Source organism: Coregonus clupeaformis, chromosome 13 (genome assembly GCF_020615455.1).
Source record: "Coregonus clupeaformis isolate EN_2021a chromosome 13, ASM2061545v1, whole genome shotgun sequence".
NCBI classification, from domain to species: Eukaryota; Metazoa; Chordata; class Actinopteri; order Salmoniformes; family Salmonidae; genus Coregonus; species Coregonus clupeaformis.
In genome coordinates this window covers 15,610,935-15,633,020 of record NC_059204.1, presented here as the reverse complement: position 1 = coordinate 15,633,020, position 22,086 = coordinate 15,610,935, and the positions used below count along the sequence as shown (strand labels likewise).

General features: G+C 42.5%; 1 protein-coding gene across 22 annotated transcripts in view; it reads right to left on the bottom strand.

Annotated features, from left to right (window-relative positions):
- Positions 1-17,927: 17,927 nt before the first annotated feature.
- Positions 17,928-22,086, bottom strand: part of LOC121579330 (neural cell adhesion molecule 1) — a 320,914-nt gene continuing 316,755 nt past the window's right edge. For all 22 annotated transcript variants that reach the window (XM_041893822.2, XM_041893827.2, XM_041893821.2 and 19 more), the window contains one exon: positions 17,928-20,449. In XM_041893822.2, the coding sequence (XP_041749756.1) occupies positions 20,320-20,449 (130 nt within the window). In that variant the 3' untranslated portion in view covers positions 17,928-20,319. The remainder of the gene's footprint in view (positions 20,450-22,086) is intronic.

Sequence of the window (22,086 nt, the reverse complement as noted above, 5' to 3'; positions counted from 1 at the left end):
GGTAGCCAGAATCGTTCAAGGGAATTCGGGACATGGGTGACTAGTTAACGTTAGCTTGGCTCTCTCTGTGTGTTCGTGCCGTGGGAGGAGGGGTTTCTTCGTTGGCAGAAAGCAATGGCTAGCTAGTATGCTAACTATTCTAGCTAACTAACTGGCTGAATAAGTTGACGACGGACTCGCTCAAGCTCTCGGGACTAACCCACAACGTTAGACACGGACATGAATGATCTGCTTGGCGTGTTGACACACTGGTGGTTTGTTGTGGCCGAGTATTGGTGCTAAACCGTGTTGTTGGAGTCTGGCATGCTAGTTGGCTGTGGCGTCATATGACTAGGTGCCCTGGACGGTTTTCACTGAAGAATACTGTACCAAGTTAGCTAGCTGAATAAACTAAGTTAGTCTATTCCTAGAAAACATTGAACCGCTGTAGTTTACAACAATTATAGTTTCTGAGGTGGAAGTTGGGAGAGTTATATTTGGGTGTTTCAGCAGTGGCGGCTCCTGAAAAAAATCTCAGGGGGGGCAATTTTTCTGATGATTTAGGTGACCTACACACATTTAAAAAAAGATATGTCCAGCAACAACATGAAGACAGGGGCAGCATATAAGTCAATACTGATATACACATTACTTGCTTCAAAAAGGCCTCATGGTTGAATTGGAAATATGTGCACCTGAGCATAATTCACAACAAGCAAGCAGGAGCTTTTGATAGAGGCTACTGAAAACATTGATGCAAGTTATTGGTAATAAGAAATTTTTATAGACTTCCATATTCTGCCCTCTTGTATAGATTTGTGAAAATGAACAGTGATAGACATTTGCCTGAAAACAGAATTTGAAAATAATTTCTAGAAAAGGTAAACACAGCTATCTGTATGGCTTTGTAAAAATGAACAACCATATTCTGGCCAATTGTATAGATTTTTAAATATGAACAACCATATTCTGGCCAATTGTATAGATTTGTAAAAATGAACATGAACAGATTTTTATTTTATTTTATTTTTTTAATGAAAAATAACTATTTTAAACAACATCAACTGTGAACTGATTTGGGTGTGTGTGTGTGTGTTAAAGAGACAGACAGGGAGGGACAAAGAGAGAGAGAGGCTACATTACTTGTACTGAAACTGTTCTAGCTTGCTGCATGATCAAATTCAGCTGATGCGCATAGCAATGCACGTAATGGGCATTCTTGAAATGCTCACGCACCTTTTGCTGCACACCAGCCTTCTCTCCCCTCATCACACTGGCTCCATCGTAAGCTTGCGCAATGAGTTTGACTTTCTCGTCGTCGGCAAAAAGACCGTTCAGTCTCTCCAAAAGCACACTGGCGATTGAGACTGAGGTTGATTCCGAGATGGGAAGGAACTCAAAAAGCGCTCCTGCACTTTGTGGTTGCTATCTATGTACCTCAGCACAAGCACCAGCTGTGTCTGTGTAGAAACGTCCGTGGTCTCGTCAGCTTGGATAGCTACGAAGTTCGCCGACTTCACCTCCTCCACAATATGTTCCCTCATGACCGCTAGCATACACTCCAGTAGCTCGTTTTGAATGGTCTTTGATGTGCCCTTGAAAACTTTAGCATTTTTAAGATGGTCATCAAACACCTCATCTAATTGTGCCACAAAGTTGACAAGTCCAAGAAAAATACCAGGGTTGGTGGAGCCCTCAGTTTCATCTTTGCCTTGCAAAGCTAGCCATCTTGACAGTTGTACGTGAATTGATTGACGCTGCTACCCGCTCTTTTCTTAGTTATGTTCATGGTTACTTATGTTACGTAGGACGAAAGCGCGTAAGTGCAAGCCCTCCCGGAACCCATAGAGATTGTATTGAAAGCTCTGATATTTGAAAAAAAAAAGATTTTACATGATAGTCTATGAGAGACTCCTGGGCGATTTTCAACCTGACTGAAATCAACCCAAAAGGGGCGGGCCATTTGAAGCACGACTTTAGCCTGATTGGACATTTAGTGGCAGATCAGACGTCTAGATTAGAACACTGATAACTACTGTTGCCGTGATATAATTGATTAGAAAAAAAATCCCGTTTGGCAGTGCGTCGCCCATATCGCCCTAATGAACACACCGCCCCTGTGTTTCAGTGAAACGTAAGTGAGGGAGGCCCCGCTCTCTCGCTATCCCAGATGTTTAGTTCATTTCATTCCGATCTCCTTTGCATTATTGTAGCCATTTTCTGTAGCCTGTCAACTATGCCTCTGTCTATCCCTGTTCTCTCCTCTCCGCACAGGCTATACAAACGCCTCACACCACGTGGCTGCTGCCTCTCTAACCTGGTGGTCCCTGCACACACCACCCACGTGGAGTTCCAGGTCTCCGGCAGCCTCTGGAACTGCCGTTCTGCGGCCAACAAGGCAGAGTTCATCTTAGCCTATGCTACCCTCCAGTCCCTCAACTTCTTGGCGCTGACGGAAACATGGATTACCACTGAAAACACTGCTACTCCTACTGCTCTCTCCTCGTCTGACCATGTGTTCTCGCATACCCTGAGAGCATCTGGTCAGTGGGGTGGTGGCACAGGAATCCTCATCTCTCCCAAGTGGACATCCTCTCTTTTTCTCCTGACCCATCTGTCTATCTCCTCATTTGAATTCCATGCTGTCACAGTCACTAGCCCATTCAAGCTTAACATCCTCATTTATCGCCCTCCAGGTTCCCTTGGAGAGTTCATCAATGAGCTTGACGCCTTGATAAGTTCCTTTCCTGAGGATGGCTCACCCCTCACAGTTCTGGGTGACTTCAACCTCCCTACATCTACCTTTGACTCATTTCTCTCTTCCTCCTTCTTTCCACTCCTCTCCTCTTTTGACCTCACCCTCTCACCGTCCCCCCCTACTCACAAGGCAGGCAATACGCTTGACCTCATCTTTACTAGATGCTGTTCTTCTACTAATCTCACTGCAACTCCCCTCCATGTCTCCGACCACTACTTTGTATCCTTTTCTCTCTCGCTCTCCTCCAACACTACTCACTCTGCCCCTACTCAGATGGTAATGCGCCATTGCAACCTTCGCTCTCTCTCTCCCGCTACTCTCTCCTCTTCCATCCTATCATCTCTTCCCTCTGCTCAATCCTTCTCCCTCCAATCTCCTGATTCTGCCTCCTCAACCCTCCTCTCCTCCCTTTCTGCATCCTTTGACTCTCTATGTCCCCTATCCTCCCGGCCGGCTCAGTCCTCCCCTCCTGCTCCGTGGCTTAACGACTCATTGCGAGCTCACAGAACAGGGCTCCGGGCAGCCGAGCGGAAATGGAGGAAAACTAGACTCCCTGCGTACCTGGCATCTTTTCACTCCCTCCTCTCTACATTTTCTTCATCTGTTTCTGCTGCTAAAGCCACTTTCTACCACTCTAAATTCCAAGCATCTGCCTCTAACCCTAGGAAGATATTTGCCACCTTCTCCTCCCTGCTGAATCCCCCCCCTCCTCCCTCTCTGTGGATGACTTCGTCAACCATTTTGAAAAGAAGGTTGACGACATCCGATCCTCGTTTGTTAAGTCAAATGACACTGCTTGTCCTGCTCACACTGCCCTACCCTATGCTTTGACTTCTTTCTCCCCTCTCTCTCCAGATGAAATCTTGTGACTTGTGACGGCTGGCCGCCCAACAACCTGCCCGCTTGACCCTATCCCCTCCTCTCTTCTCCAGACCATCTCCGGTGACCTTCTCCCTTACCTCACCTCGCTCATCAACTCATCCTTGACCGCTGGCTATGTCCCTTCCGTCTTCAAGAGAGCGAGAGTTGCACCCCTTCTCAAAAAACCAACACTCGATCCCTCTGATGTCAACAACTACAGACCAGTATCCCTTCTTTCTTTTCTCTCCAAAACTCTTGAGCGTGCCGTCTTTAGCCAACTCTCTTGCTATCTCTCTCAGAATGACCTTCTTGATCCAAACCAGTCAGGTTTCAAGACTGGTCATTCAACTGAGACTGCTCTTCTCTGTGTCACGGAGGCTCTCCGCACTGCTAAAGCTAACTCTCTCTCCGCTGCTCTTGTCCTTCTAGAACTATCTGCTGCCTTTGATACTGTGAACCATCAGATCCTCCTCTCCATCCTCTCCGAGTTGGGCATCTCCGGCGCGGCTCACTCTTGGATTGCGTCCTACCTGACCGGTCGCTCCTACCAAGTGGCGTGGCGAGAATCTGACTCCGCACCACGTGCTCTCACCACTGGTGTCCCCCAGGGCTCAGTTCTAGGCCCTCTCCTATTCTCGCTATACACCAAGTCACTTGGCTCTGTCATATCCTCACATGGCCTCTCCTATCATTGCTACGCAGACGACACACAACTAATCTTCTCCTTTCCCCCTTCTGATAACCAGGTGGCGAATCGCATCTCTGCATGTCTGGCAGACATATCAGTGTGGATGACGGATCACCACCTCAAGTTGAACCTCGGCAAGACGGAGCTGCTCTTCCTCCCGCGGAAGGACTGCCCGTTCCATGATCTCGCCATCACGGTTGACAACTCCGTTGTGTCCTCCTCCCAGAGTGCGAAGAGCCTTGGCGTGACCCTGGACAACACCCTGTCGTTCTCCGCTAACATCAAGGCAGTGACCCGATCCTGTAGGTTCATGCTCTACAACATTCGGAGAGTACAACCCTGCCTTACACAGGAAGCGGCACAGGTCCTAATCCAGGCACTTGTCATCTCCCGTCTGGATTAATGCAACTCGCTGTTGGCTGGGCTCCCTGCCTGTGCCATTAAACCCCTACAACTCATCCTGAATACCGCAGCCCGTCTGGTGTTCAACCTTCCCAAGTTCTCTCACGTCACCCCGCTCCTACGCACACTCCACTGGCTTCCAGTTGAAGCTCGCATCTGCTACAAGACCATGGTGCTTGCCTACGGAGCTGTGAGGGGAACGGCACCTCCATACCTTCAGGCTCTGATCAGTCCCTACACCCAAACGAGGGCATTGCGTTCGTCCACCTCTGGCCTGCTGGCCCCCCTACCTCTGCGGAAGCACAGTTCCCGCTCAGCCCAGTCAAAACTGTTCGCTGCTCTGGCACCCCAATGGTGGAACAAGCTCCCTCACGACGCCAGGACAGCAGAGTCACTCACCACCTTCCGGAGACACTTGAAACCCCACCTCTTTAAGGAATACCTGGGATAGGATAAAGTAATCCTTCTACCCCCCCTTACCCCACCCCAAAGAAAGAAAAAAAACATATTGTAAAGTGGTTATCCCACTGGCTATAAGGTGAATGCACCAATTTGTAAGTCGCTCTGGATAAGAGCGTCTGCTAAATTACGTAAATGTAAATGTAAATGTATGTCTCTATAAGCTTGGCACATCTAGCCACTGGGATTTTTGCCCATTCTTCAAGGCAAAACTGCTCCAGCTCCTTCAAGTTGGATGGGATCCGCTGGTGTACAGCAATCTTTAAGTCATACCACAGCTTCTCAATTGGATTGAGGTCTGGGCTTTGACTAGGCCATTCCAAGACATTTAAATGTGTCCCCTTAAACCACTCGAGTGTTGCTTTAGCAGTATGCTTAGGGTCATTGTCCTGCTGGAAGGTGAACATCCGTCCCAGTCTCAAATCTCTGGAAGACTGAAACAGGTTTTCCTTGATGACCAAAACCTCAATTTTAGTCTCATCTGACCAGAGTACCTTCTTCCATATGTTTGGGGAGTCTCCCACATGCAGTCTCCCACATCCAACATGTAGCGATGATGCGTTCCTACACGATTTCCTGATTTCACAGACGGACCACTTAGAAGTTAAATCATGGGAAAACATTTATTTTACCCACTTGATAGAACATAGGCTTTCACCAAATTGACAGGAGTTCCATAATTTTTATTTCTGGTGGTGGATCATGCCTTTAAGGTAGCCAAATGGTCTCACACTGCTCTAAAATGGCCAGTGGAGCGAAAGCTGGTCTCTGTCATTTTTTCATTCATACAAGTAATATGGGATGGAAGTAATTGAAGTTTAAGAAATGATTTGTCATGTAAATACAATTAACATAGATTTTTAAAAAATACAAAGTAAAAAAGCCCAAAAGTAATTGGAGCGAAGAGGTCCCTGGACCAATAAAAATTGGTTGTATTCAAGCAAGTTATATTGGATTGAAGCTATTGAAGTTTTAAGAAAGTGTTTTTGACATAAAATTAAATAAAATGAATAGAAAATAGAAAATAGAAAAAGTCAAAAATCGCAAAAGGAATTGCAGTGGATTGGAGGGAAGAGGTCCCTGAACCAATATCAGTTGGTTGTATTCATTTAAGTATTACGGGGTGGAAGCTATTGACGTTTTAAGGAAGTATATTTTGTGTAAAGTCAATAAAAATGCATAAAGAATCCCCAAAGTAAAAAAAATACTAAAGTAATTGCCGTTGATTGGAGGGCTGAAGTCCTTGAACCAATAACAGTTGGTTGTATTCATGAAAGTCTTATGGGGTGGAAGCTATTAAAGTTTAAAGGTTTTAATGTAAAGTCAATTTACATTTATAGAAAATAGCCAAACTCCAAAAATACAGAGGGAATTGCTGTTGATTGAAGGGAGGAGGTCCCTGAACCAATAACAGTTTGTTGTATTCATGAAAGTCTTATGTTGGTAGGACGCTATTGAAGTTTTCAGGAAGTATCTTTCATGTAAAGTCAATAAAAATTAGTAAGATATCACCAAAGTAAAAAAATACTAAACAAATTTCCGTTGATAGGAGGCATGAGATCCCTGAACCAATAACAGTTGGTTGTATTCATTCAAGTATAATGGGGTGGAAGCTATTTTTTATGTCAAGTCAATTTAAATTAATAGAATATCCAGAAACACTAATGTAATTGCCGTTGATTGGAGGGATGAGGTCCCTGAAACAATAACAGATTGAACACATTGTGTATTTATTCCTTGTGTTATTATTTTTTCTATTATTTGTCAATTGGCCAGTGATTTGTTTGAGAGGGCGTGACAACTGTGACGTTGGCAAAATATATATGCTTTCGTTGTCATGATTCGTTTACACTTCAACGATATCCGTACAAGATGCGTCTTCGACTAACTCCGGAGGTGGTCAGGAAAATGGCAAGATGGCAAGATGGCGCCAGAGGAGATGGCTGCCGTTTTACGTCACTCTAACCAATTGTGCTATTATGTGTGTTTTTTCGCATTATTTGTAATTTATTCTGTACATAATGTTTCTGCTACCGTCTCTTATGACCAAAAAGAGCTTCTGGATATCAGGACAGCGATTACTCACCTCGTATTGGACAAATATTTTTTCTTCAACGAGTCAGACGTGAAGGATATTCTACAGACACCTGACAAGGCCCAAATCCCCATCATTCACATGAAAAAGAGATATCGTGGACGTAGGTCGGGGTGCCTTGTAAGGATCCGACGGCGAACAAGTAATCTGCCTCTTCCATCAATCCTATTAGCCAACGTACAATCATTTGAAAATAAAATGGACGACCTAAGATGAAGAATATCCTACCAACGGACCATTAAAAACTGTAATATCTTATGTTTCACCGAGTCGTGGCTGAACGACGACATGAATATATGCTACATCGGCAGGATAGAACGGCTGACTCCGGTAAGACAAGGGGTGGCGGTCTGTGCATAAAATCTAATACTAAGGAAGTCTCAAGGTTTTGCTCGCCTGAGGTAGAGTATCTCATGATAAGCTGTAGACCTCACTATTTACCAAGTAAATTTCCAAGAGTTTTCTTCTATATTTTTCGTAGCTGTCGATTTACCACCACAAACTGAGGCTGGCACGAAGATTGCACTCAATGAGCTGTATAAGGACATAAGCAAACAGGAAAACGTTTATCCAGAGGCAGCACTCCTAGTGGCCGGGGACTTTAATGGGTAGGTAACAACACATCTGCCACGCTGATCCTCAACACGGGGGCCCCTCAGGGGTGCGTGCTCAGTCCCCTCCTGTACTCCCTGTTCACCCATGACTGCATGGCCAGGCACGACTCCAACACCATCATTAAGTTTGCTGACGACACAACAGTGGTAGGCCTGATCACCGACAACGATGAGACTGCCTATAGGGAGGAGGTCAGAGACCTGGCCGTGTGGTGCCAGGATAACAACCTCTCCCTCAACGTGATCAAGACAAAGGAGATTATTGTGGACTACAGGAAAAAAAGAGGACTGAGAACGCCCCCATTCTCATTGATGGGGCTTTAGTGGAACAGGTTGAGAGCTTAAAGTTCCTTGGTGTCCACATCACCAACAAACTATCATGGTCCAAACACACCAAGACAGTCGTGAAGAGGGCACGACAAAGCCTATTCCCCCTCAGGAGACTGAAAAGATTTGGCATGGGTCCTCAGATCCTCAAAAAGTTCTACAGCTGCACCATCGAGAGCATCCTGACTGGTTGCATCACTGCCTGGTATGGCAACTGCTCGGCCTCCGACCGCAAGGCACTACAGAGGGTAGTGCGTACGGCCCAGTACATCACTGGGGCCAAGTTTCCTGACATCCAGGACCTAAGGAAGGCCCTAAAAATTGAAAAAAGACTCCAGCCACCGTAGTCATAGACTGTTCTCTCTGCTACCGCACGGCAAGCGGTACCGGAGCGCCAAGTCTAGGTCCAAAAGGCTTCTTAACAGCTTCTACCCCCAAGCCATAAGACTCCTGAACAGCTAATCATGGCTAACCTGACTATTTGCATTGTCCCTCCCACCCCACCCCAACCATTTATTTTACGCTGCTGCTGCTCTGTTTATTATCTATGCATAGTCACTTTAACTCTACCCACATGTACATACAGTGGGGGAAAAAAGTATTTAGTCAGCCACCAATTGTGCAAGTTCTCCCACTTAAAAAGATGAGAGAGGCCTGTAATTTTCATCATAGGTACACGTCAACTATGACAGACAAATTGAGATTTTTTTTCTCCAGAAAATCACATTGTAGGATTTTTTATGAATTTATTTGCACATTATGGTGGAAAATAAGTATTTGGTCACCTACAAACAAGCAAGATTTCTGGCTCTCACAGACCTGTAACTTCTTCTTTAAGAGGCTCCTCTGTCCTCCACTCGTTACCTGTATTAATGGCACCTGTTTGAACTTGTTATCAGTATAAAAGACACCTGTCCACCACCTCAAACAGTCACACTCCAAACTCCACTATGGCCAAGACCAAAGAGCTGTCAAAGGACACCAGAAACAAAATTGTAGACCTGCACCAGGCTGGGAAGACTGAATCTGCAATAGGTAAGCAGCTTGGTTTGAAGAAATCAACTGTGGGAGCAATTATTTGGAAATGGAAGACATACAAGACCACTGATAATCTCCCTCGATCTGGGGCTCCACGCATGATCTCACCCCGTGGGGAAAAAATCCCAGAACCACACGGGGGGACCTAGTGAATGACCTGCAGAGAGCTGGGACCAAAGTAACAAAGCCTACCATCAGTAACACACTACGCCGCCAGGGACTCAAATCCTGCAGTGCCAGACGTGTCCCCCTGCTTAAGCCAGTACATGTCCAGGCCCGTCTGAAGTTTGCTAGAGTGCATTTGGATGATCCAGAAGAGGATTGGGAGAATGTCATATGGTCAGATGAAACCAAAATAGAACTTTTTGGTAAAAACTCAACTCGTCGTGTTTGGAGGACAAAGAATGCTGAGTTGCATCCAAAGAACACCATACCTACTGTGAAGCATGGGGGTGGAAACATCATGCTTTGGGGCTGTTTTTCTGCAAAGGGACCAGGACGACTGATCCGTGTAAAGGAAAGAATGAATGGGGCCATGTATCGTGAGATTTTGAGTGAAAACCTCCTTCCATCAGCAAGGGCATTGAAGATGAAACGTGGCTGGGTCTTTCAGCATGACAATGATCCCAAACACACCGCCCGGGCAACGAAGGAGTGGCTTCGTAAGAAGCATTTCAAGGTCCTGGAGTGGCCTAGCCAGTCTCCAGATCTCAACCCCATAGAAAATCTTTGGAGGGAGTTGAAAGTCCGTGTTGCGACAGCCCCAAAACATCACTGCTCTAGAGGAGATCTGCATGGAGGAATGGGCCAAAATACCAGCAACAGTGTGTGAAAACCTTGTGAAGACTTACAGAAAACGTTTCACCTGTGTCATTGCCAACAAATGGTATATAACAAAGTATTGAGAAACTTTTTTTATTGACCAAATACTTATTTTCCACCATAATTTGCAAATAAATTCATAAAAAATCCTACAATGTGATTTTCTGGATTTTTTTCCTCATTTTGTCTGTCATAGTTGACGTGTACCTATGATGAAAATTACAGGCCTCTCTCATCTTTTTAAGTGGGAGAACTTGCACAATTGGTGGCTGACTAAATACTTTTTTCCCCCACTGTATTACCTCAATTACCTCGACTAACCGGTGCCCCCGCACATTGACTCTGTACCGGTACCCCCTGTATATAGCCTCCCTACTGTTATTTTATTTTACTGCTGCTCTTTAATTATTTGTTATTTTTTACTTAACTATTTTTTACGTAACACTTATTTTCTTAAAACTGCATTGTTGGTTAAGGGCTTGTAAGTAAGCATTTCACTGTAAGGTCTACACCTGTATTCAGGGCATGTGGCAAATCAAATTTGATTTGATTTGATCTAAACACAATCAGATAGTCTACACCTATTTTGATTGTCTACACCTATCAACAAATGTGGGCACAATCAGAATGTGGACAAGATCAGGAAAACAGACGCATGTTAGAACCAGGTATAAACGGCGCTAGTGATTCATTTCATTTAGTCAGTTCTACCACCTCAACATTGCCCATTTTAAACAGGGTTAAATATCAAGTTGTAGTAAAGTTCAGCTTTTTTCCACAGGGGGGCACTGTGTCACTGTCAAAAGATTATGTGCTTCAGCACAGATTATCCATTATATTGACCAGATACTCAATTGGCCACTCTAACAATGAAAATAAATGTCTTAAAAAATGGAAGGCAGTCTGGAGGAGGCAAGATCAGGTGGAACCATTCTAGCCAAAGAGAGGGCAGATATGAGTGTGATAACAGCCATAACACCTATATAAAAGGATGTCTTCAAGTTCCTCGGTGTCCACATCACTAAGGAACTATCATGGTCCACACACATCAACACAGTCGTGAAGAGGACATGACAACGCCTCTTCCTCCTCAGGAGGCTTAAACGTTTCGGCATTGGGCCCTCAGATCCTCAAAAGTTCTACAGCTGCATCATTGAGAGCATCTTGACTGGTTGCATCACTGCTTAGTATGGCAAATGCTTAGCATCCGACCGCAAGGCGCTACAGAGGGTAGTGCATATGGACGGACCAGTACATCACTGGGGCCGAACTCCCTGCCATCCAGGACCTTTATACCAGGCGGTGTCAGAGTAAGGCCCTAAACATTGTCAGACTCCAGCCACCCAAGTCATAGACTGTTAACTCTGCTACCGCACGGCAAGCAGTACCGATGCACCAAGTCTGGAATCAACAGGACCCTGAACAGCTTCTACCCCCAAGCTATAAGACTGCTAAATAGTTAGTTAAAGCTACAATATGTAACTTTTTGGGTGACCCAACCAAGTTCACATAGAAATGTGTGTTATAGATCTGTCATTCTCTATGTTTTTTCACAGCTGTTTAAATGGTACAATGATTCTCTACACAATGACAGCTTGTTTTATCACATAAACTGAAAATAGGCAAACTATTAGAATTTTAGCAACCAGGAAATGGTGTAGCGATTTCTGCAAATTGCATCTATAAATAGTTAACGAATAGCTACCCGGAATATCTATATTGACCCTGTCTGCACAAATCTCTTTTGACTCATCACATACGCTGCTGTTACTGTTTATTATCTATCCTGTTGCCTAGTCACATTATATATTATGCCTACCTACGGTTGAAGTCGGAAGTTTACATACACTTAGGATGGAGTCATTAAAACTCGTTTTTCAACCACTCCACCAATATCTTTTGAACAAACTATAGTTTTGGCATGTCGGTTAGGACATCTACTTTGTGCATGACACAAGTAATTTTTCCAACAATTGTTAACAGACAGATTATTTCACTTATAATTCACTGTATCACAATTCCAGTGGGTCAGAAGTTTACATACACTATGTTGACTGTACCTTTAAATAGCTTTGAAAATTCCAGAAAATGACGTCATGGCTTTAGAAGCTTCTGATAGACTAATTGACATCATTTGAGTCAATTGGAAGTGTACCTGTGGATGTATTTCAAGGCCTACCTTCAAACTCAGTGCCTCTTTGCTTGACATGATGGGAAAATCAAAAGAAATCAGACAAGACCTCAGAAAAAATATTGTAGACCTCCACAAGTCTGGTTCATCCTTGGGAGCAATTTCCAAACGCCTGAAGGTACCACATTCCCCTGTAGAAACAATATTACGCAAGTATAAACACCATGGGACCACGTAGCCATCATACTGCTCAGGAAGGAGACGCGTTCTGTCTCCTAGAGATAAACGTACTTTGTTGCGAAAAGTGCAAATCAATCCCAGAACAAAATAAAAAAGAAATAAAAGCTTAAATAAATCATTCTCTCTACTATTATTCTGACATTTCACATTCTTAAAATAAAGTGGTGATCCTTACTGACCTAAGACAGGGAATTTTTACTAGGATTAAATGTCAGGAATTGTGAAAAACAGAGTTTAAATGTATTTGGCTAAGGTGTATGTAAACTTCAGACTTCAACTGTATATGTACATATCTACCTCAACTACCTCTTACCCCTGCGCATCGATGCCGTGTATATAACCAAGTTATCGTTACTCATTGTGTATTTATTCCTTGTGTTATTATTATTTTTCTCTTTTTTTCTTCTCTGCATTGTTGGGAGGAGCCCGTAAGTAAGCATTTCACTGATAGTCTACACTTGTTGTTTACGAAGCATGTGACAAATAACATTTGATGTCACGTGTCCTACTTATATCAGTACACTCGTAACAACCTAAGCATTACGTAACTTATATTCGGTCAAATAAGCCACACATAGCAAATAAGCCATTACATTTTTTGTTAACCAAATTCGACACTCTCTCATTGACCTCCATAATTCCTCTCTTGGTGAGTTAAAAAAATGAAAAAACAACAACACCTGCTGAAGAAGACAGATTTTGGGTCCAGTTATCCCTCTCGCTTCGCCTCTTCCTCTCAGGCTTCAGCCAGAAAAACGGTCGCATCTCTACGGTCTCAGCTAGCTAGTCAGCCAGTAGCTACCAAAGTGACTAGCCAGCCAAGCTAGTTACAGAAACTAAACCCATTAAATAGACTCGCTGGAAATAAACACTTTTCCTAATATCATGACTTAGATCAACATTCTTAGCTTGCCAATTCACTAAATACACTGTTAATAACTCTGACTGACACCAAATAGCTTAAGGATGTTGAGTGCTAATGCTAGCTTATTAGCATTAGCCAACCCTTATGCTGAGGGAGACTAGCTAGTCGCAAACAAAACAGGCGCTGCCTCCACTATTCCAGCACCATTTCAACTTCAACATGATCAAATCACCTATGCTTAGTCTAATACAGTGACAACTAAAAGATACCAAAAACGATTTAGTCCAATCAACCTAAGTTAAATATTATGTGGCTGTCCATGTTTCTGATTGATGTGTGTGTGTGTGTGTGTGCGTGCAAGTAGAAAAACATGTTGACTCACCCTACTTGTAGAGACACCAATTGTTGATGTTGATGAAACGGTCTATGATTCTGTCATACAGTACACGCCTGTAGTTTTTGTTGTCCTAGGCTACCTGGGTAAAATGCTTGCTCACTAGCCTAACTTACTTTCATGGCCAACGATGAGCCAGCTAGTTAGCAATAGCTTACTAAGTTACATCTAGCTACATGTTGAACTTCCATCCTCTCAGGCCAGGGTCACAATGTATGAATTAATGGTTGGATCAGAATTGCCGTTATAATCATTGGCCAGAATGGAGAATTAAGTAAAGTCCAAATCCCTATCTCCATCCATGGCTAATTTAGGAAAGGGCCCATTTTAGCTAGCTAGCCTCCGGAGGACAACGACACAACGAGATGCAATAATTCAAGTTATTTCTGTCAATGACGTTTTGCTTTTGCTGTGATATGATTGGTGTGAAGCCAAATCCAAACTGGCTTCCCTTGACACCATTTTTTGGTGTGCCAGGACCATTCACAGTTGAGTTCACTCAGTTTAGCTCAACGCTGATTGGCTATTATTTTATACTTTTGTTATCAAGGGAGGCAAAATACTTGCTGGCTTCCCTTGCATTCAATGCCATGGTGGGCAACAATGTCATACTCTTTTTAACCAGACAGCATCAGATAGATGGGCTAGACATTCAGAGACAGAGGGGTGCTGTTTCACGCTCACTCAGATGCTTTCTCCGGTGACATACATTCAGACTCTTGCGAATTGAAGGAAAATTATTAAACATAGAGAGACAAAAGAGACATTATTTTAGATGTTGGTAGAGCATGGCGGTTGCAACGGCAGGGTTGTGGGTTCTATTCCCACGGGAGGTCCAGTATGAAAATATATGCACTCACTACTGTAAGTCGCTGCTAAATGACAAAAATGTAATGAATACATGCCACTGCTGAGTGATGACATTGACATCGTAGGGGTGCTGTGGGGGAGGGGTCAAGGGACGTGAGTGGTCCACTGCGTTGTGAAATCTCAACCAATCACAGCAGGCACCACGTCACTCCAGGAGCTTCTTGCAGTGCCTGGCCTGCTAGTGCAGAATATTGTTTATTTTTGTCATAAAAATGTGTCAGTAAAACATGTATTTTTTATACTGCATAGCGCAAGGGATGTGTGGCTATGGACACTCATATCAGACTGAAATATTTTTGTTTTTTTGGTACCATCAAAAGGTTTGGGGCTGGACCAAAAACATCTGTGGCTGAAGCCCCAGAAGACCAGGACTAATGACGCCACTGCAAATGGATATACAGTACCAGTCAAAAGTTTGGACACACCTACTCATTCAAGGGTTTTTCTTTATCTTTACTATTTTCTACATTGTAGAATAATAGTGAGGAAATCAAAACTACTAAATAACACATATGGAATCATACAGTAACCATAAAAGTGTTAAACAAATCAAAATATATTTTATATTTGAGGTTCTTCAAATAGCCACCCTTTGCCTTGCTGACAGCTTCGCACACTCTTGGCATTCTCTCAACCAGCTTCACCTGGAATGCTTTTCAAACAGTCTTGAAGGAGTTCCCACATATGCTGAGCACTTGTTGGCTGCTTTTCCTTCACTCTGCGTTCCGACTCATCCCAAACCATCTCAATTTGGTTGAGGTCGGGGGATTGTGGAAGCCAGGTCCTCTGATGCTGCACTCCATCACTCTCCTTCTTGGTAAAAGAGCCCTTACACAGCCTAGAGGTGTGTTGGGTCATTTCCCTGTTGAAAAACAAATGATAGTCCCACTAAGCCCAAACCAGATGGGATGGCGTATCGCTCCAGAATGCTGTGGTAGCCATGCTGGTTAAGTGTTTCCTTGAATTCTAAATAAATCACAGACAGTGTCACCAGCAAAGGACCCCCACACCATAACACCTCCTCCTCCATGCTTTACGGTGGGAAATACACATGCAGAGATCATCCGTTCACCCACACCGCGTCTCACAAAGTCACGGCGGTTGGAACCAAAAATCTCAAATTTGACTCCAGACCAAAGGACAAATTTCCACCGGTCTAATGTCCATTGCTTGTGTTTCTTGGGCCAAGAAAGTATCTTCTTCTTATTGGTGTCCTTCAGTAGTGGTTTCTTTGCAGCAATTCGACCATGAAGGCCTGATTCACATAGTCTCAGTTGATGTTGAGATGTGTCTGTTACTTGAACTCTGTGAAGCATTTATTTGGGCTGCAATTTCTGAGGCTGGTAACTTTAATGAACTTATCCTCTGCAGCAGAGGTAACTCTGGGTCTTCCATTCCTGTGGCGGTCCTCATGAGAGCCAGTTTCATCATAGCGCTTAATGGTGTTTGCGACTGCACTTGAAGAAACTTTCAAAGTTCTTGAAATGTTCTGTATTGACTGACCTTCATGTCTTAACGTAATGATGGACTGTCGTTTCTCTTTGCTTATTTGAGCGGTTCTTGTCATAATATGGACTTGGTCATTTACCAAATAGGGCTATCTTCTGTATACCCCCCTACCTTGTCACAACACAACTGATTGGCTCAAACACATTAAGAAGGAAATCAATTCCACAAATGAACTTTTAAGACACCTGTTAATTGAAATGTATTCCAGGTGACTACCTCATGAAGCTGGTTGAGAGAATGCCAAGAGTGTGCAAAGCTGCCATCAAGGCAAAGGGTGGCTACTTGAAGAACCTCAAATATAACATATATTTTGATTTGTTAACACTTTTTTGCTTACTACATGATTCCATATGTGTTATTTCATAGTTTTGATGTCTTCACTATTATTCTACAATGTAGAAAATAGTAAAAATAAAGAAAAACCCTTTAATGAGTAGGTGTGTCCAAACTTTTGACTGGTACTGTATAAACAATGACTTACAATTACACACCAACATGTCTTTGGTCTTCATTCAGTTGGTCTTCATTAAACGTAGTGTAACTATACCACCATCTAGTGGTTATAATCCTCAGAAGCATGAGGACTCTGTGGTTGTATTGTATGGGCAATGTACGGTTGTCTGTGCTACAGCCATACATACAGTCATTGGTTACAGCATATTCTGACAATAAATCATGAATGACAATCATTTACTCAGGTTTGAGCTTAGCAGTGTACTTCAAGGCCATTGTTGTTTACTTACAGTCTTTGAGCTACAAAGTGACTGAGTAAACCCTGTAAACAACAATGGATTCTGGCAAATTTGAGCAGTTACTGAACATTTCATTACATTTCTTCATCATATCCAAATTTCAAACAAGCGGTACACTATTACTGAAAGTCATGACCAACATAAACTCCAACAAAACATCTTCAGAATACTTTCTTTGCGAGGGAATTCTTGTCATTGTTGTGGCTAAGTAAACATCAATTACGCAATGATTTTTTTTTTCTTTAACTTTATTGAACACACTTTCTGACAGAATGCAAAGTCAAAATGTTTTTTTTTCGGTTAGTACTCAGTATTTACACCAGTGACAGTGGAAAGAGAGGTGGTACCAATGTTTCACTTAGTAAAAATCTATATCTAAGAGAGAAGGCCCCGAAAGCAGGGAATGGTGGGTAGGAATGAAAATTGAAGCTACTGGGAAAGGTCTTGGTATGGAGGGACAAGGCCCCTATCTGAATGAAAATTAAACATTACAGACTTTTGTTTGGCTATCGGCGTAAGAGTGTTCAAAGCTTGTTGGAATACCTGGGCAGCGTTCAGCAGGACACAACGTTGACCAGCGTTTTGATAGAAATGTATGATGTATAACAAAAATACCTATCTGGTAGGGCCTATACAGAATAAGGAATCACGTCAGCTCTAGTAATGGCATTTCTATCTGCAACGTTCCACAATGTTTTCTTACTGAATATGGCCATAGTCTCCATTCAAACACTTGAAAAATGCTTCTGTACTTCCTTTATTCCTTGAAATTGTCTGGTATGATTGGTGAGGTGAAAGCAATATGGTGACACCTCACTTTCACCAAGCCAACTGTTTCAGGTAAGTGGTCACTTTCAGCAAGTGAGGAAGTCAGAGAGAAAGAGTGCTTTCCCTTCTTACTGAATTATCCCCCCAAAAATGTATAGCATTGTTCCCTGACTTTTTTCCTGAAATAAGTTTCATGGCACGGCGCATTGGTGAACATTTTCATGTAAACGTATATAGAAATTGGTCCCACATTATCATGGCATTTGAAAATACAGGTCAAAAGCCACAGCAGTCTCCATGTTTTTTCATATTGTTTTTAAAAATTACATCATCGTTAGGTATGGTTTATACACATTTAATCAGAAACAGTGTCATTTTGACACACCTCCCCCTTTAGATTACATAGCCTTGTGGAGTAAAAGCACTTGATGTCTATTTTGAAGAAAACTTAAAGTTTGGAACAGACAACAGTTTACAGAACACTTCAAAAGATCAATGTACAACAGATAAAGCCTTGGTCAATTCCTATTTCAGGAACTTTTTAGTGCTGCCACACCAATGAAATCCATCTCAATCCAAGATAAAAGTACATTGCATGCTTGTTTCAGGTCAAGAAAAAATACATTTTACCTTCATTGTGGGATGCTCGGTTTTGAGGACAAACCGTGAACACTACAAGTAATTTGAGCCAATTGGGATCGGAAGTATTTAATAATGTCAAAGGTTATGTGTTTGTGTGAAACTTAGCTCTTGGTGTAGTTATCATGAGTTAATCATTGGAATGAATGGGGTTTTTCCTTGTTTGTTTGGGGATGAAATTGTGTTTTGCATTAGTCACATGGAAAAATAGTCATTGAGGAGCCATGTGAAAACAATGTGGACACAACCGACCACCTCCATTTTCAACTCCTCGAGCCGAGTATATTCAATAACACAATGACACAGCCGTTTAGAGTTGTTTTTACACTTTACAAATCAGCTACATTTTCAGTACTCTTCCTGTGTTTTCCTTGGACCGTGCAGTAAAGGAATGGCGATGGACAGAACTATTAGGACGCAAAACCTTTCGCCCTCGCCTCCTAGAGGTGGAACAGGCAGACACTGACCTGGATGGAACACATGCCGCCATTTTGACATGTTTCAGAAGGCACCATCTCCTTAGTCTTTTTTTGTTGTTGATGTTGTTATTGTCTGTTTGCTCGTTACTGCCAACTTTTTTGTTGTCTGTACTATTAGCTATACCTTTCACAACCAAACTATGCATATTTTTTTTATTCTATGACAAAGAACACATTGTAATCACACTAGGATATTCACGCATTCACAGTGCACAAGCTTGCAGTCTAAAGTATGAGAAACACTGTACAAAAAGTTCAGATTGAATATTTGTTTTGATTTTCCCAAATCCACACTGGAGTACTATGGTTTAAATAAGAAATGTATAAATCCGGCCACAAAAATTTTTATATGCATAAAAATATGCTTAAAAACACAACACATACTTTTTTTCTTCCCTTACATTTTGAGATTAGGCCCAATCACTAAATCGGAAGTGCTGTTCGCAACAGGTACAGTAATCTGAGTTTATGGGACAAAGCCATCAAATGGGGGAATAAATAGGACCGTTTCTAGGCTATTTTAAGGGCTTTTGTTCGTACATTCAGCTGCTACCACTCATACCCGGCCTTCGATTACATCATTCTCCCGTAAGCCAAGATGGTGGGCCGTGCTACTCTGTATGCCCGTCACTCCCTGTGAGCCCTTGGGACCTGCAACATTTCCGGGATTAAAGGTGAGCCCTGAAACCCTTGGAGTATGGAACAGGTCCAAAGCGCTTCTAATAGAAGACTTAATGACCAAGATATAGAGGTATGTGTGTGAGAGAGAGAAAGTGTGTGTTCTTATATTTGCCTAAATAAAAACAAAACAAATTAACCAAAAAATAGAATCTTAGAGTCAATAAATTGCGTAATATCTGTGGAATGAAACATCGTCTTTCTGCGGTGTCTTCTTTTGTTTTGTTGTGTCTACACAATCTTAGGACAGAGTTAACATAGTGTAAACATTCAAGAAAAAAAGACGAACATATGGGAAAATATTTTTCCGCAAAGTAGACATGCTAATGCTCTATCTCTATCTCTTGAAAATTATACATGAAAAATAAAGATACAATAAAAAGCAGTTACTTCTGCACATTATTTAAACCTGACAAACATTAAAAACGTACCCATAATTAGCAGTGGAAATAATGATGGCAATACTGCATAATAAAGAGAACATAACTGGAAATAGTGTGTGGGTAAGGTGTTGGATTTATGTGTGTGCACATCGTAAAGGTATTGTTCTGAAATAAAGCTACAATCCCCCATGGTTATCTATGCCGACTGATATTTAGCTTCTGTCCCGTTTAAAAGACTGGTAACTTTGATGTTATATACAAAAGGAGGACAAGGAGAGTGAACTAGAGGTAAGGATTTTCCTTCTTCCCGTGAACAAAGAGAGAAAATTACAAAAGGAATAACAGATAAAGAAAGAAAGAAACACTAAGGCATGTGCATGAGGTCTTATTCCTACTCTACATGTCTAACAAACTCATCTTTTGTTTGGAGAACTAATAGAAGACACTGAAGAAAGATACCCTTTTTTTTTTTTTTTTTTTTTAGCTTTTGTCATTTGATGTGTTTGCCGTTTTCCTCTGGACTGTGGTGAACCCTCCCCCGACCCCTCCTCCCTTCTCGCGGTCGGGATCATGCTTTGCTCTCGTTGCCGTTAGTCTGCACAGCTTCGTTGGGGACTGTCTTCACCTCGGTTGGGGCTTTCTTCACCTCTGTCTCCATCGCTGGCGCTTTACTTTTATCGTCTGTCACAATCTTACCGCTGGAGAGAACCACACAGAGAAGAGAGAGATTCTTTAAGGGATGAATACACTATCTCTTGCAGCACACAACTGTCTGTTCTATGTTGCCTTTTGTCTTAAAAAAAGAGGTAAAATAGACGCTTGAGGTTTTTGAGGGAATTTGTATCCCCTGGAACCAAACGTGTTTCACACATAACAGGATATGCTCTGCTATCCTATCCTGACATCAAAGACGGCCACACGGAAGCCACAGACGTTTCATGGGAGAATGCAAGGTGATTTGGGAAATGAGAGAACAGAGACACAGTACATGAGGGAATGGCACACTGAAACAGAACATCAATACAATTGTGAGAGGAGATACAGTTGGTCTGAATTGAAGGAGGAGTGAATGATGAATGGGTAGAACAGAGAATGGAGAGGAATCCCACATTAAGTCAGTGACTGAACTACAGAACATCCACTTCGAGACTGCAACAAAATGATGGCACTGATTACTATAGTTCATTCTCTCCAAAAGTGCAGTAAAGTACAAAAGCTTTGTGACAGGGTCAGACATTTTTGCCTAGTCATGCAATTTCACAAATGGCTTTAGATCGCACTTTGATAATTCAATGAAATGGAGTCGAACTTGTATCTCATCCGATGTGACAGAGCAGTCTAGTGCACTTCACAGCAAATTGCTTTTCACCCTATGATTAGTCAGGGGTTAGTTTGTATTGATTGACTGTCAAGGGAAAATACTCTCTTCCGATCCTGTATCTGTGAGTCCAATCATAACTGCTAATGAATGATCAAAACGGGTCAAGCCGTAGAGCGTGAGTCTTAATTGGTGCGGTGTGCCTCGGTTGACCTATGCTTTCATAAACCTCTTCCACTGTCGCATTTATGTTCAACGATATTCTTCAAACAAACACTTCAGGTGACGAATAACAGCTATGGGCTAGATAGTGAGGATTTTACTTGTCACCTGGGCCTCTCTCTCGTAATAACTAAGCCTGAGGGTTCAGAACTTTTGTGAAACATCACAGTACAGTTGAAAAATATATGGCAAATAGAAATCCAATATGGATGGTGTTAAGAGATAGATGGGAGGTGTTGAATGGAGCTGAAGGATGGGACTAATAACAACAACTAATAACAACAAGATAACTAAGGTGGAGGTTACAATCTATCTGCAATATTAAAGCTGATCTACCCCCTAAAAAAATAATAATACATTTTTTTAAAATAAATAACCTGAGGACTCCCAGGCTATCTGAGTAGTATGGTACTATTCCCATGAACCCCCTTAATAAAAATCCCCTGTATATAGGGGAAAAGTCACAGAGTAAACAAGGAAGTGGGGTGACTGATTGCTGATAAAGAAGTGAGTCTCTCCGGTCTCCTCCATTAGCAACAGAGAGGCATTGTGGGTCATTGTGGCGGCCTCAAAGTGGAAAAGGTATTTCGTAACTATCTACACCATTTACACAATCCGCCTGGTGGACTGGGCTTTGTTGGAGTCCACTGGGATCTGGCTCTTACTGTCAGCCAGACTCCACAACAGGTATCTGATCCCAGAGATTTGGGTTTGATTAAGACAGCGTCAGGACTTCCATTACCTTGTCCACAATAACCCTCTCTGGGAGGACTGCTGCTACTGGCCACAGTGTGT